The sequence below is a fragment of the Ictalurus punctatus genome, chromosome 14, assembly GCF_001660625.3.
Source record: "Ictalurus punctatus breed USDA103 chromosome 14, Coco_2.0, whole genome shotgun sequence".
NCBI classification, from domain to species: Eukaryota; Metazoa; Chordata; class Actinopteri; order Siluriformes; family Ictaluridae; genus Ictalurus; species Ictalurus punctatus.
In genome coordinates, this window is record NC_030429.2 from 17776995 (window position 1) to 17794663 (window position 17669).

General features: G+C 37.5%; 1 protein-coding gene across 6 annotated transcripts in view; it reads right to left on the reverse strand.

The window, feature by feature from the left end:
- The window catches only part of ptprz1a (protein tyrosine phosphatase receptor type Z1a), a 53414-nt gene extending 37822 nt beyond the window's left edge, over nt 1–15592 (reverse strand). For 2 of the 6 annotated variants that reach the window (XM_017485052.3, XM_017485051.3), the window contains exon 1: nt 15289–15562. In XM_017485052.3, the coding sequence (XP_017340541.1) occupies nt 15289–15349 (61 nt within the window). In that variant the 5' untranslated portion in view covers nt 15350–15562. Of the gene's footprint in view, nt 1–15288 lie in introns of all 6 variants that reach the window. The other 4 variants (XM_017485053.3, XM_017485055.3, XM_017485056.3 and 1 more) reach the window with 4 other exon arrangements.
- Between the last annotated feature and the right edge of the window lie 2077 nt (nt 15593–17669).

The following is a 17669-nucleotide window of genomic DNA, read 5'->3' on the forward strand; positions in this document are numbered from 1 at the left end:
ATAGTACTACAGTAACAGCTGTCTTACATAGTAGTTGATCTTTTCCTCCAGATTATGGCGGTCTGATTCTTCTACATATCAAGTTGATATATTTAGTTAAAGTGTGATTTATTTTGTCAAAATTATAATAAACCTGGAACACACATCTATATGTCACATCATGGAGTGGATCCCTAAACTGAGGAGAGAGCGACACAGATGCAATGACTGAAGAATTTATAGCGTTCACTGGGATGCTCTAATTACAAAATGATTAGCATGTGCAGCCTCTATGTAGGCCAGGTCTCTGATCCAAAGCTGTCAACTTCCAATGTGTGTTGTTTTATCAGCCCAGTTCAGTTCAAATCAAAGCACCTTATGCTCTGTTCAGCTAATAATTTTAATATTTTTCCAAACAAAACAAAAATTTATAATGCATAAGATTGTCATTTAGACAAACAAAAAGAAAGTTGTCAAAATATGACTGGACTTGTTAAATCTGGTGTTAAATATGGAACAAAATGGTGGCTCTAGTTCCTGTCACGTTCCCTCTGTCTCTCACCTGTGTACACACACCTGCTGTCAGGAGGCATGTAAAGGTGTTTTGTGTGTATATTTCCAAATTGTTTATATGACTTAGACTAAAAATACATTCTAATTGTGTTGCTTTAAAAGAGAGTTCCTGGGTACACTACCAGTAGGACTCACTACTAATAGTGACCCAAATATGAGACGGTACAAAACAGCAATATTTGTCCTTTATCTGTTTATTTTGATTGTTATGAAATTATTTAATCAGGAATCTGGATAAAGTCAGCATACACCCTGGTTTTCAATGACCTTTTGTTGCATAAATCCATGTCTCATTAATTTCCAGAGTCGCATCATTGTGTCAGGCAAAGTAAACAATTCAAGCAACATATCTTTTAAAGCTCTTGTCTCCTCTTTTGCTCCCACACCACACTATGCTAATGTCCTCTTTTTCCACATAAAAGAACAGTCCCATGAGAGGACTCTCCCTCAAGTGAACAAAAACAGTGTGAACCACAATGCCCTTGACTTGAAATACCACTTCTGTCCTAGCACCAGCTTACATCTGAAGATAGTTTACATTGTGAAGGTGGACCAGGTGTACCTGCCTAGCTATCCAGTATCAACACAGGATTATGGCTTTGGTCCTACTGCTTTCTGTGTCTGACAAAAATGTAATGGAGCCTCCACTGAACATTGTGTGAAAACACAATGCATCTATGTACTTAGCCATTAAACTTTTTCCCTTTTTCTGTGCCTATTCTATATCAGGCAGCACAGTGGTGCAGTGTCGCCACTTCAGAGTCCCCAGATCGATCCTGAGCTCAGGATACTGTAGTATAGAGTTTCACATGTTCTCCTAGTATCAGTATGGGTTTCCTCTGAGTTCTCTGGTTTTCTTCCAGGTGGACTGGTGGTAAATGTTGTGTGTATGGTGCCCTGTGATGGTCTCAAGTCCCATCTAGGGTGTATTCCTGTTTTGCAACCAGTGTTCCCAGGATAGGCTCTGGATCCACTGTGACCCTGACCAAGATAAATTAGCTACTGAAGATGAATGAATGATATTCTCAATCAGTGTTTGCTTGCCATTATGTTATGAGAGTAGTTTGTACAATGAGTTGATAAGTTAATTAAAGACAAGTAACAAAGTACTACTTTATTTGAGTTCCTCTTGGACATACCACTTTTTACTCACTGCAATTCAGAAGACAAATATCTCTTCTAGCTATTTTTTTTTTTTGTGTGCAAATTTCTATAGAAACAGAGTAAAGCAGCTACATGTACTATATGTGATACCAGGACTCCTCTGTATGATCATGTTAATCAGTCCCTCCAGGATTTTGCATTCACAGAAATTAATGCAAAATCAAGCAAACTCCGCAATATTCTGAGGAGCTTGTAATTTTTCAGAATTACCAGATTTTCCGCAGATTTGGGCCAAGACGCGTCATCACAACGCGCATTCAGTCAAACCCTCTTCAATTTACATACATCAAACAGCTAAAAGCTAAAAGGTCTTATTTACCAACAAACTTCACTGAGAAAGACCGTGCAAAACACTTCTGTGCAATTGCAATTTTGTCAATCCAAGAAGAATGGCATCGTAAATACTGAAAAAAAATCTGCACCAAAATCAAGCATTTTTGGACACAACAATCCCAAAAAATTCAGTGAAACCTGTCCGAACTGGTACATGATCATTTGACCAGTCATAAACTGCAGGATGCTATTGAGAAAATCACTGTGTTGTGAAACATTTCCCATCCATCACCTCACCTAAAATAAACTGTTTAAAAATCAACTGAGAAAACATGTGCCCTTGGCTTTCAATGATTCTCAAATAAAATGTCACTGCAAATATCTTTCTGTCATTTGCTACAATACATACCTACAGGTACTTAGTATAACTTGGTATTTTCTAAAAGAGCAAATTACTAAATTACTTGAATCATTAAATTGAGTAAATTAAATTCATGTTTGCTTTTGTCCAGCATCACTGACCCAGAGTGTGTTCTGGCCTCCTCCAATTACTCAGCATGAACATGATCATAATAAGATTAATATCAGGGCTATAAAGGGCTAAGTGTAGCATACAACTTCCTGTGATTGCTTTTGTCTGACAGAACCCATATACTCTTTCAATCAATCAACACACATGCTCTGTGCCAAGCAGCACTGCTGATGGCTCAATTTCCTGTTCAAGGTAACAGAGCGTGAACAGAAGCGTACAAGAACCTGCTGCATCCTCACTGCAGGACAACAGGGCTTTGTGTTTTCAGCCAATAGTGGAATGCACGCGTGAGGTTTTCAATGCTTTCATGTAAACTGGTTTTAGGTATCATAAAATATACAATGTATTTTATTCTGTAGCCTGTCATGCATCTGCAGTTGTATAGGTGTATAGAAAGTAGGCTTGAGACATGTATATTAGCATCAGTAAAATCTGCAGTAAGCATAAAAATAAGAAGATTATGGAGGCCCTGGGAGATTCTGGCAAATAGACATCCACACTCACCCACACGTACACAAAACCCACCCACCCAACCACCTACACACACACACACTCATACACACACACATACACACAAACTGAGAATTCCCATACCCTCATCTTCATAAAGAAAGAGGATGCAACAGAGGCTGAACATGGCATCCAGTTTGTTATTTAAGAGAAAGCTGTGTTTAGTTAGTGAAGCTAATGAATAGCACATAAAATGTATACTCCAGTGGATTTTTTTAAACCTTATTTTAAAACTACTACATTTGCAGTACAAGTACATATTTAGGATCCTTTGAACACAACACACTTAATAGTACTGCTTAACTTTACAGCATACAGTTGTGGATCAATAATTACAGTAGATGTATATTTGGTGTTAACCAGAAGACGATTGGTTCCCTTTTGAGTCTGGTTTCTCTCAAAGTTACTTCCTCATGTCATCTCAGAGTTTTTCCTTGCCACCATCACCTCTAGTTTGCTCTTTAGGGATCTAATCTGTTTTGTACAATGTTCAAGTGCTTTATATATTTCATTGAATTGAACTGAACTGAATTGAATGCAAAGTGTAATCCCCAAGACCAATAATCTTGGCACAAACAACCAAATTATAAACGCAAAACTTCCTATAGAAGTCTTAGGGCAAATTCTGTGACTACAATGGAAATTCAAAACTATACGCATTACACTCAAACAATACAGATCTTAGACAGACATGAGAATGTCTAGCCAAGCTGCTTGTATGGAGATTTACTAAACTTTCAACACAGGAGCAATACAGTAAAAAGTACTTCCAGGTACTTTTGTTATTCCTAAGGTTTTGTGCTATCCATGTGCCGTACAGGAATAAATTCATCACAACAAATTCATCCCTGTATGTAAAAAGTCACATTTATGACGCATTTATAACTGCACTCTACAAAATTCCATAAACTTTTAATAACTGCCCCAACAACAAGTACACGTTTTGTTGTGACAACGTAAGCTAAAATTTATGTCTGATAAAAGGTACAATGGAATCGTTTCAAAATCTTTCATTATTACTCAGTGAACAACAGTGTTTTGCCTACTGATGGAAACTTGCATTAGATTTGCATGTGCATTGCAAGCATGCATGTGTGTGTTTTTGTCTTTATTTCCACTGAAAAAATGCAATGTGTATTTTGTGTCTGAATAAATGTTACTTGAAGCTGTCTACAAATTTATTGGAGACTTTAGGACCCTTTTTCTCAAAAGCAAAGTTTGATGACAGTCATCATTTAATGCAAAATGCACAAAATCTCATCTAGTGTAGTCCAGAAAGTTCTTTTTCTTTCATTCTGATTTTCTGCACATTGTATTGAACATGCATCATAAGAATGAGAGTACTACACAAAGAAGCAACATGACGTGTGAAAACATGTTACTGTAATTACTTTAACTTTACTGAGATATTGTGATTCTAATCAAAACATCAAAATGCTTTAATGCAGCTGTCATTATTTCCCCTTTTATGTACATTGAATTTAAATTGCAGCACAACATTTGGTGTAACCCACTTCATTAAAGACAAAAGGGCTTCCAGGACACAAGAGGGACAAAATAAACAATGCCAGACTTTGTTCGCAGTAAGACCAGTATACCTCTTTAAGGCATTTTGAGGGAGAGAGAACAGAGTGACTGAGTCTCCACTCCAGACATGTGTCACAGAGCGGCACTTAAAAGCCCAGCCTACATTAAACGGATGCAGCAGAAGTGGCAGATAAAGAACGGACACTTTAGAGAACAAAGTGGAGAAAGACCGAGGGACATTTGGTGACCTGTAAGTGTTCTGACTGTTAAAGTACTCCTTTTAAAACCAAAATGAGAACACTTGGTCAGAGGACTAGAAAATTATTTTATGAAATAACTCTAAAAAGAGAAAATGGATTATACTGTCCACATCTATTTTGTCTAAGTGATAATTGCTAATGTCAATGTTTCAGATAGTAATGCGGATAGATCGGGAAAGCATTTTCATGCTGTATAAAGAAATTATATTTTTAGTGTATTCTTGTCTAACTATGAACAGATAAGCAAGACCTGGAAGCTGTCAACAGACACGTTAAAAGCTGCCAAAACACCATGTGTGCCATTAGCCCAAGGCAAAGAAACGCTATTTATGTGTGTGTTGTGTTGAGAGGACCAAAATGTCCTGACCATGTACGAAAGCCAGAAAACAACAGGTTAACCTACTTTAGATAGTCCTGACAAAATAAAGTTTTATGAAAGCTATGAGCTTCTTTTCAAAGGATTGAAAGTATTTTGCTTTGTCATTATGGTTTAAAATTAAAAATAATTATTTTTAAAGCCAAATCAATCAATCAATCAATCAATCAATCAATCAATCAATCAATCAATAATTTAAATTAAATCAAAAACACAATGAAAAGTGCAAAAACTGAAGGGGTTTGAAAATTTTCACAACCCAATTTACTACATATAGCTTATTCCATAGTGTGTGTTAGCCAAGTCTATATATCACTATAATTGCAGTCCAGCGATAGTGATATCATAATAAGACTACATGTGTGTTTGTACTAGAGATGAAAGTTTTGAGTATGGTCTTAAGACGTTTTCTGTATTGACTTGGACATGTCTTGGATGGGCAAACCATTTGTATTTGGACTGGGCCTCGGGTATTGGATTCGCAAAACATGGTCTTGAGCACATCCGGGATTTTATAAAAAGAGAATGTTTGTGGTGTCTTTTCTTTGAAGAAAAAAAAACCTAATTCTTTCTTCTAGAAAAATCACAGAATCACTGTCACAACGCAGAAATGAAACCAAGTAGTTGAAGTAAATGCTCGGCTTTAAAAAGGATTTGATGTGTTTTGGTCTCTATATTGACTTTCATTTGGACTCTGCCTTATCCGATCTCAGCTAGTCCTTGTCTTGGACTTGACAATGGTGGTCTTGATTACAGCACTAGTTTGAACAGTTAAAAGTATGCATTTTATAGCTGTTATTTACAGTTACTGAATAATATACTTATGAAAGTATATAATGAATTATTATGAAGACTTATTAATAAGCAGACAGGGGTAATATATTTATATGCCTAATATACAGTAAATCTCTTTAGTTAAATATGTAACCCCTTTAACTCTGTGTATTATTCTGTCATTCATCTTAAAAAATATAGTATTGTACGATTGCATTTATAAATGATTAGAATAAACACTAAAACTAATAGGAAAGATTATGCAGTTATGACAGTGAGGAGTGTAAATCTGAGTCCACCAATGGGAGTTTAAAGCATTTAGAAAATCTCTAAGATTTATCATCTTTATTTCTTTTTTTTTTTTCATTTTTTCTCTTCTGTCACTCAATTACAAAGGTACAAAGTACAGCAAACCATTTTTATCTCCTATCACTAACAGCCCAGGTTGCCAATCAGCATGCGAGCAGTGTAGCTACATTCATCCTGGAAAACAAGCGGATCTCTACATGCCCTCTGGCCATTGCGACTTCCCTCCATCCTTCACTCATTGTCATGGACACAGCACCAGTAGAGCTCCATTCAGACAGACTCCCTGCAAGTTTATATCACTTTACCCAGTTTCCTTTCTCTTCACAAAGTCGCACATCTCTTACCAGTCACCCTTGAATGCTGCTTTTTGTCATGTCTACACAATCCCTGTTGTTCTAAGCCATTAGGTAAATTTTAGGACTTCCTGAAGGAAAAGCTGCTGGTGTTCACCCTTTTTCAGTTGTATATATGTAAGTGGGAAAATTTCCATTCAATTATAGGAATACATTACCATTTTGCATGTTTACTTACAAAATTTTGCCTACAATATGCTTCTATAAAAAAACTATCTAGTCTGTAAAATATCTATAAACATTTACAATGGGCCAGGGAGTGTTTTAAACACAAAGCCCATGTGAACACTTTGTTTATAGAGGAATAGAGCTTTAAAGTGATTGAAGAGACAGTTTCACTGGGCAGGTTTATTTAGTGAGTACCCCTCTCAGTGACACATGCCTGCTGTACTGTCCCTGTAAGAGGGCCTCTAGTGCCAAATGCAGGGAATCATGAAGACTGAGGCTGGAACAAAAACAAATAGACACTGTTCCTCCTAATCCACTGTAACTCTAGCACTAGAAGAGAAGTCCAACTCCTTACTCAGTGCCTTTATGCATTTACAGTGCTCTGTGTTCTTCTCAGGGTGGCAAAGGGTAACCTGAGTGCCGGCCCACATTCACATCCACTGTTCGCATCCAGTGATGTATGAAAAGGCTTTAAATATATATATATATATACACACACACACACACTTTGATTGACTACTCTTGGTAGCACAAGTAGAGAATATCCATGTCTCAAAGTAGTGTTCCATCAGACTGTGCAGTATGGCACAATACAGTAATAAATCAGTAATTTCCCACAATTTCCATTGCCAAGTAACTGCTAAATAAACACCTGTCTGAATCTGATTGACTACTATGCATACCAAACTGGGTCTATTGCACACCACGGACTGGTCAAACAGCAATCATAATGGACTCAGACCACAACCAATTTGAGAAAGAACTATGTAGCTAGAATTGCTTATCTATTGGACAGTAGATCTATAGATCTTCAGTAGTAATGTATACAGTAGTGGGTAGTATTAGTTTGGTTGGCCATTTCCACAAGACATTTAATAAAAACATTAAAAGATAAATCACATCATCGTTTAAACACATTAAACTTGATAAACTTAATGTTGCTACTGTTACTATTTACAATTAACAATGTCGTTAACAGTTAACAGTATTACATGGAAAATTCTGTCATCACCCCATACCTCTTCCTACTTCTACATGCTTATGCATAGGGAAATGGACTCATATACATACAGCTTGGTATTCAGATTAATTAACTCTGTTGGCAGGAAAAGGGACAACATGGAAAGAAGACCTTTAAGCTGTCAGTATGAACAGAGGCAGTGTCCTGCTATAACCAATTCTAATCCTGCTACCAGTTAGCTTACCAGACAATAGGTATGGGATTGTGTATATTACAAACTAATAGAGGACCAGAACTGTTGGTATTTTAATGGTTTTAAAAACATTAATAAATGAGAGAAGCATAAATTAAGAAATGCAATAAATATTGTCAAGAACAGCTAAAATAATTTCCTAATTATGGTTCTCGTCCAGACCTGAAGCCCACAGAATCAAAAGTCATTCTTCCACATATTCTATCCAGAATTAATCTATGGATACATCCTTACGTATAAGTGAGACACCTTTTCCTATGCTGGGCATACCAACAGTGCAGCAAAATAAATAAAATAAAAAAATTTTTAAAAACAGCTTAGCTCTATGAATCCCATGAATTTAATTTGGTGAGTGCTGGTATAGTCTGGACATGCTGGTGGACTAGCAAAAACTTGTTGGCAAAGCTGGTATACTGTAGATGGTGCACCAAACATCTGCTTACTTTCCATTGGTATGCAATTTGCTAGTCATACAGATGATACACTATGTTGCTCTAAACTGCTTCCTGTCATTATAGTAAAAGCAGTGCTGAGCTATACAGAGCTTAAATTTCAAGACTCAGTTGTTCCTAATTAGTGAAAGTCCATTACCACATTACATCATATGTGTATTCCCTTTGGCAGAGATAGCAGAGTACAAAAGGGGCTTCACTGACGTAGTGACCTACTGACTGGTACACTACATTATGCTACATTATATAGTGAGTAAAGTATGAAATGCAAGTAAAAATTACATCCAAAAAAACAAAACTAATCACATGTTTAACATGATTTAAACATATTAGTAAAAGAGTGCATTTACATTTTAAAATATAACCAGAAGGACATTCTTATCTACCATATCTGTGCTACATGACACAATGTGACATTTAAGGATTTAATTATTTATTTTGTGCCCACCCGCACTCTGTACGGAAATAGAGGAAAAATTCAATCACGTCTGAGGAGTTTATGGATTTGAGGTTAGTTAGCTGTGTGTGCCTAACCTAATCCTTTACCTTTATTGGCTGCATTTCTTTCCAATGATTTGATATTAAGGCAGAAAATAGAAGGTCACCTGTCTCTCTTTGGGTTTCCTGATTGTTTTCCTGAATTGGGCGATTAATGATGTTAAATGTTCTCTACAACAATCTATTCAGATTATTTAAAGTCTTCAAAACATGATCCTGCCACAGAAAGCTTGTCTTACCATCCACCACCGCAGAACAGTTCAGTGCATTTCACTAAGAATGGTAACAACCATATATTAGGATTTTAAAGCATTTAACTGGTCTGGTAACCGCTAGGCTAAAATTCTCAGTTAGCATATATGTAGCTCTAAGTGTTTAACTTATTTATGCTGGATATTAGACAAAAATTTGGATTAGTGCTAGTGTATCTAAAACTAATGACATCCAAAGCCAAATTGAGCCTGAACATTTTTACGACTCTTCGACAACTATCAGAACCGATAATCATCTCTAATTAGTCTCAAAAAGCTCAACACAACATGTTTTGAATGTGCGATCAAGCAATTACTTATCATCTGCTAAATCCCAACAAACTGGCTGCCAAAAAGAAGTGTATGGCTTTCTGGGGAATGCGAGAAGCACTTTGGGGTTCTCAGCTAAACAGCCCTCCTCTCAACAATTTTTTAACTCATGTAATTCTTTCAACATTTTTAGGCTCAGATGTAAAATATTCAAAACCATAAAAGGAGAAAGAGAAAAACAACAGTGGGAGATCTGAGATGAGAGGTTGCTTGCTAATTGCTTTTCACCTGCTTTAAGCCACTGTGGTTTTCCCTGGACTATACAGTGCAGACAGTGTGAACTGAGAAGCAGGCTCATTAAAAGACTCTGAAAATCTCCCATTAGTTCTTTGATGGCCTTGAGTACCCAGGCGAGTAGCTATTTGGAGTGGTATCCTAATTGAAAAGGGCACAGATTCTCACATGAGAAAGGGTGGCGAAGTGGAGGAGTGCTATGCACTCTGGGAAGGCTTTGCCTTGACTAACCCTAATAAAGGATCAATTCAGTGATTCATACTGTCACACTATTTCCAGGCTGAGGGAAGTTTATTGACCCAAACTGGCTACTCATCCAAGCCTAACTTTTTTTACTCACAATGTACTGTTGTAATATGACATATGAACTCTCTTTCTTTGAGATATACTGTAAAATTTAAGCATAATATCACAGCATAATATATATTCTCAGCTAGGTTTTCCATACAGGTTTTAGAACAACAGATGCTTACATCCAGATTCCATCCCATCTTTACTTCTGAGAGACTCTGCCTCTTTTTATACCCAATCATGTTACTGACCTGTTGCCAGTTAACCTACTTAGTTCAAAATGTTCCTCCAGATGTTTGTTTTTACTTTTCCAGCCTTTTGTTGCTCCGTCCAAACTTTTTAGAGACGTGTTGCAAAAAAAAATCTTTTTTTCGATTTGGGGTTGTACATACTGGTAATAAGAAATGGGAAAAGCCTTCCCACTGACAGACTTTGAATGTCACACCCCTTGTATGTAATGTAACTCCACCCACGCCAGCACAGAAGCATTCATTTTTGACTGTGAAAATAGCAACTGGGCGAGAACTGAAAAATAATGGCTTACACCCAGCTAAATTAGCATTACACTAGCATCATGCCAGCAAATTCCACTTGCACATAAACAAAATTAAAGCTCTCTCCTTTTTCATAAGTTACCAAACCGCTAATGGCTAAGCACTCTAATCACTTCTGATCACGTACACTATATGGCCCAAAGTATGTGGGCACCTGACCATCACACCCACATGAGGGTCTTCTCCAAACCTTTGCCTCAAAGTTGAAAGCACACCATTGTCTAGAAAATAGCATTAAGGATTAACTTTCCTTAACTGGAACTAAGCGGCCCAAATCAGTTTCAGCTCGGCAATGCGGCTATGCACAAACTATGGTCGATAAAGACACGGTTTGCCAAGGTTGGAGTGGAAGATTTGTAGTGGCCAAAGCCCTGATCTCAACCCCACTGAGCACCTTTGGGATGAATTGGAACACTAACTGTGCCCATGCCTCCTCGGCCAACATCAGTGCCTGACCTCACTAATGCTCTTGTGGTCGAATGGGCACAAATGCCCAAAGTCATGCTCCAAGATCTAGTGCATGTCTTCCTAGAAGAGTGGAGGTTGTTAGAAGATGGGCATTAACACAGAGTTGGTCCCCCTGTTCTTCTTCTAACAAGAACAGGGGGACCAACTCTTTGTTAATGCCCATGTTTTTGGAATGGGCACATATGTGTATGATGGCCAAGCACCACATACTTTTGGTCAGGTATCTTTTTTCAGTATATGTATACATCTAGCATTATAAAAACGCTCTTACTCTCATACAAGCTCCTGACATGAACAGACTAATGATCTGCATAGAATGCCTTCCTATTCATCCTTTTCTACATCCCAGAATCAGGAGCACTCTGGAGCTGACCATTTTTGGTCTTCGACCAATCAGATTTTGTCAAATAATCTGGACTATAAAAGTCCTGGGAAAGGACTATAAAATTGTAGCCAACGCTATTCAGTGAATACCGTGAGTGACATTTACTGTTTTTGTCATCTTCTAACGCTATTACCATACAAGATGGTCAAGTTTGTCATGCTTCCAGCCTACATACTGTATGATCACATGTCCACTGGCATGTCAAAAGCACTAAGAACATCCCAAACAGGATGTTCAGTAGAATGAACTCTACTAGGTGTGTTGTTGTTGTTGAGGTAAGAAGCCATTAGCCCAAAGCGATGACAAATGTCTGATCTAAAATATGCATCCTGTTGCAAGGTGTTTAAGAAAGAAGCAACAATAGAGTAGACAATGATACCTGAACTTCATTCTACAACATTCAGCACATGCATTCAATAACTTAATTCTCTTAATCTGTTGGCGCTTAACAGTGGAAACAGTCAACCCATTCTAAAAAGAGGCATGTGCTAAGGAATAATTATATTCTACTATACAATTAGTGACACTAAAATGGACCATGTAATTCGATTCTTATATCTTTACAATTCACCAAAGAATACGTTCTTGATGTATGTCCCTACAGCCTAAGAGTCTTCCACATTCTTGCTGTTAACATACAAGCTTTTTGTTAACTTCCACTTCTTTCATTGGTATTCTTGTCTCGATCAGGGACCATCAATATCTGAGACACTTCCAGACCACACACCTCCAGACCTCTAAAGAGAAGAAGGAGACCTCGACGCTTCTTTACCAGCCATTCAACAGGACTCCTGTTGTTCTCTCAAATTGCTGATGTGAGCTGGCCTTTGGGACAGCTCTGCTCTGCCGACATTAATTAAGTGGCTAGTCAGGGCCAGTGACCCTGCTGGCAAAGAAGCACCAGGGCACCAGCAGACACTGTAACACCACACGCATCATGATGAAGATACAGAGTACACGAGTGAAAGAGATCGAAACAAAAAAGGGACATGTGACAGTACAGAGCCTCAGGGAAGTAGAAGATAGATGAGCGCTGTATGTAGCTAAATAGGGCACAGGAAATGAGAAATTAGATAGTCACCTAAGGTCAAAGGACTGAAACATATGGTGAGACAATAAAGTGCTAAACAATAATGTGTTTTGGTATCAGGATAAAATGTAAGGTAAGAGACAGTAAAATTAAAAGGAACTCAGGCTGAAAGACAAGAAATAAAGACTGCCAACCAAAGAAAGAAGTGCAAAAGGGTGAGAAAGAGAAAGAAATGTTAGTGAAGAGTAAGGTGGAGATGTGAGGAGGAGGTGCTGAGTGTAGAAGTATTTGAAAGCCTTTCTCGAAAAGGCCAAAAAAGAGGTGCTCCCAGTCCTGCTGGCTGAGACAGAGACAGGGCAGCCAGCAAGGTCCCAGGGCAGTTGACACTCTCATGATGGGTACAAATCATACACCCACACAGAACACAAACACAGACACACACAAAGGTACTTAAACCCCCCCTCTGTCCTTCTCCATCACTACTGGGACAAACCAGGGGCCCGTCTGAGTGTCACACTCACATGCCATATACAATGAGCTCCCCCTCCCTGCCTAACTCTCTGTGTGACTGTGTGCCCGCAAGCACCGGTCGCCTCTTGCCAGCCAGGCACATAACAAATCAAGCAGCTGACAGCATAATTCACTGGGGGACCTAGGCCCAGAGCCTTGGGCTGTCCAGCATGGGGATTTGGCTCTCGCACGGAGCCTGCCTGCTCCATTCAGCTACAGCCTGCTCACTGTCCCGTGGAGGAGAGACAAGGCTCAGAGACCCACTGTGTTCCCCTGTGCATGCCTGAGTGAATACGCTTGGGGCTAATACCAACTAATCTGGTCATCAAAATGCCCCCTTTGCCACTGGGAAGAAATCTGCTCCCCTTTTTCACCAGCAAAGAGACTGGGTTGGGTGGGACTGCATGCCTAACCAGCTCAAGAAAGGAAGAAAGAAAGGCTGAGGCAGAGAAAGAGACTTGCTGGAGGGGAAATGTTGAGAGGAACCTTTTCACTATTAAATTTAAATTAAATCTGTAAAAGTATGTATGTGGTAGAAATTTGATATAGAATTTTTTTAATTGCACATCACCTGGACACTATAATAATGAGACAGAAAAACATGGTGTCTTACTGAAATCATGCAAACAGTTGAGTGATCATGTGACTAATTGGAGCATGTGGTTACACACACTGCTACATGCCCTTCATAGGTGCGTACACACAAGGCATGTGGGAGGGGACTTGTGGAACCTCTATGCCTTTTTGATTGACAGCTCTGCAGTCTACAGTCGCCATCTGTCACAATCTCAGAATTAAAAAAACAACACAGGGGCTTTTGCAGTGGAAAAAACAGAACAGTGCCCAATAAGTACAAGGGGGGAAAAACTTATCTACAGCACCGCACTTGGGAAAACAGATGGTGTGAAAGTCTACATTTCATTCATAAGACCATGGGCTCTTCTTCCACTAAGTCTTATGAGTTCCAAAAGGTTGAGCCTTCCTTTGTGCCACAGATTTCATGAAAGCGTCATTGAGAGCACCAAATGAAAGGGGGTGAAAAAGAAGGAGCCGAGGGTAGAGGGCTACAACTGAGCATTTTTGGAGCACAGACCATCCTTACTGTCCTGGAGAAAGTTTCCAAAGAGCACTGACTGCTGAAACCTTGATTGTTATTCAATGCACAACAGAAAAGTTACTCAGGCTCACAAGCTGGTGTACAAAAAGATTTAGCATATCTTAAGCAAATGGGTTTTAACTGGTTTTAAGGGTCTGTGGGTACAACTTCAGAATGTCAGTTTTTTCTTCTTTTTCCATTTTTGCTAAAACTGCTTGGATACGGTAATAATGGCCTGTTTGTGTTAGTTTTATGCTGCTTTAACACTAAGATTAATAATTCTTCTCCTATTTTCCATCATTTAGGAGTGAGTCTTACTTGCCCTTTGAGATGCAAAAATCAACCTCTACATCTATATCATACTTCCATGCTCTGACATGACATAAATCTATTTGCAGTCATATTACGAATATCATATTTATAAATGACCAAAAAATTCAAGTCTCTGTGTGATATTCAGGAACTTGAACTTGACCTCAAGCCCCTGATAAGCTCCTGATAAGCCCTTGTGGTGGACAGCTCATCTAAGAAGTATTTTAGTGCTTTCAAATCTATCTTCACATCATACCATAATAACAGACAAGTCTTATTAAAGAAGTGGATATTAGATTTTTTTTAATACCCATTAATTTATTGCATTTATATTTGGATGAAAAATGAAAGGGTGCGATGGAGATGATCCAGTTAGGGTAATACAGAATAAAATACTCATTATATAGATGTACTTTTATATATATATATATATATATATATATATATATATATATATATATATATATATATATACATACATACATATATATATATATATTATTTGCCAAAACTACCAATCATATCAACCCGTGTGTTTAAATTAGGCAAGTAGACATCATCTTCATGTTCTGTGTAACTGAGTCAGTTTGACTTCTATCAGTAATTTATATCTATATATATCCAGCATTAGGATGTCTGCAGTTGCGCACAGGATCATCGCATAGGAACAAACACACCAATGTTTAATTAACATCTTAAAGTGTTGAGTTAACTCTTATAGTCTTGTAGTTATCACCTACACTGTTCATTCTTGTCCAGCTGGAGCATTAGGTATTAAAAACCCTTATAGGTGGTCATTTAATGCAGGGGGTTTGGTGTCTATCCATAACCAAAGTAAAGAAAGATAGAAACTTCAGATACACACCTAGTTGACAGATGACTAACAGAAGCAGCGAAAGTACACATTTGCTGTCCGATGTTTCCATATTCTTCTCGCACAAGATTTGTGTTGGGATTAATGAGACAGCAGGAAATCTCCACGTCCGACGAACAGAATAAAATCACATTTATTTGCTGCAAAAGTTTTGATGTCCCTGTCACGGTTTCCACACAAACGCCATTCCGCGCAGTCTGAGGGTCCGAGCCGATACCAGTGATGGATGATTCTGATAGGAGTCGGTTCTTTCTGATCGACTCTTTCAAAATAGGTAGGTCGAGGCTGATTCGATTCATAAGTCAATTCAAACCTGTTTCTGCATTGTTTCTCTGTATATACAGAGACTGATACTGTTTCCCAACATAGCCCTCTTTTCTTATGTTGCTGGACCACAAATTCAGCTAAAAACACTTAGATATGAAACAAACTGTTTAGTAACTACAAACAATTATTTATTTATTTATTTATTTTATTTTTATTTTAATTATTTATTTATTTATGTTTATTTTACCTTGAAAAATAATTACTATACCAAAGAAAATTGTCTTCCTATTTTGTTTTTTTATTTTAAAATACCAATTTGGCCTTGTCCCCAAACTTAACCTAAGACTTGTACACGATCTGTTTCAATAAAATCATGAAAAATGACGTCATGACATCCTGTCAGTTTAGTTTCCTTTGTAATATTTTAATTTCTTTTCTGATGTTTAGAGATAAAATCTTTCTTATTACCATAATTATGATTTAAAAATAATAATAATAATAATAATAATAATAATGAATTTAAATTTTCACTACTTCTCTTTAAGACATCATGGCATCGAAGACGCGGCACAACAACGGTCTAGAAAATTCAAAGACAAATCAAGCAAGATCCTGTGAAATATCAGGAGTACCATGCAAGAGAAAAGGAAAGATAGAGAAACCGAAAAGAGACAGGAAAGCTTGGCAGGTTATGCGTTCTGCGCTCTGGATGCCGATTCAATTGAATCAAAACACTTATAGCTCGATTCATTTAAACAGATTTGTTCGGAAGAATCGACTCAGTTAAATGAGTCGTTACACGGTAAACGAAGCATGTGCGCGCGCCACCCACAGACTACAGGATTCAGCTGGAGGTTTTCTTGCTAACAACCTAAATAAGTTTTCTGAAAACAGGATACACAAATATGTACAACCCCAAACTGAGTTGGTGTTGAAAAAAAATCTGATATTTTTTATTTACAAAAGACAAAAAAGAACAGAATAAATTCAACTCTGAATCTCCCAATTGAATATTTGTCTTGCCAAACTGAGTTGTCTCGAAAAAAGAGGGGATAGCTGTTTAACTAAATTCCCTTTTTGTCTCTCTCTCTCTCTCTCTCTCTCTCTCTCTCTCTCTCTCTCTCTCTATATATATATATATATATATATATATATATATATATATATATATATATATATATATATATATCTATCTCTATCTCTCTCAGCATCAATGACCTGTGACCTCTCAACTTGAAGAACTGGCTGAAGGCAGTTCTTCAAAACAGCAGCAAGTAGATCATCAGTGACCCTGAAAAAATGAAGTCTATGAAGGGTTAGGGTTAGGGTTAGGTGAAAGTCCCTTAAAAAAAAGACCAGACAGACTGAAGGGATTCTACAAAATTTTTTTAACAGTGTTAGCTTACAGATGGTGTGTTGGGGGTCTGTGCTATATGTGGCAGTGTTGTTCTGTTCTGCATGTTTATTGTCTTCTATAAATTTGTTCAGGATGTGTCCCTTCAATCACCTTTTAACACAGATACACTGTGATACAGGTCATACATGTCACGGTTTGAGAAAAGGTTTCTTATGTTTTTGTTTAATTTTGCTTGTTGTTGTTTTTTAGCCATTACCTTATTTTGGGTCGTTCTTTTGGCTGTCCCTGTTTTTGTACAAGACATATTTTACACATTACATTAAATACATATACATAATGAGTGATAGTGATAAGTTTTATTCAAACCACAACTAATTACACAACACAATTAAATAGTGAGGCCAGACTGTCTGAGCAAATGGGTGAGACAAATAAACCAGTGCTATGCTGTTCCAAAAGCTGACAGTATCTGAGCATTTTCAGAAGGCCATTTTCATTTTTCAGGATTAAGATTAATACTAAAAAGACAATGGGGAAATAGTAAACATTAAGCCCTTTTAAATAATAATACATATATTTGTGAAAGTATTATTTGGTTTGATTGCATTCACAAAGAGGATCCAAAATCTTCAGTTATATTCTATTATCTGGTGTCCATGTGAATATATTTGCATAATTTACCAAGGATTATCTTTAATTTATGCAGTGTCTGCACTTCATTTGTGAGATTGCATGTTTCCGGGGGGCC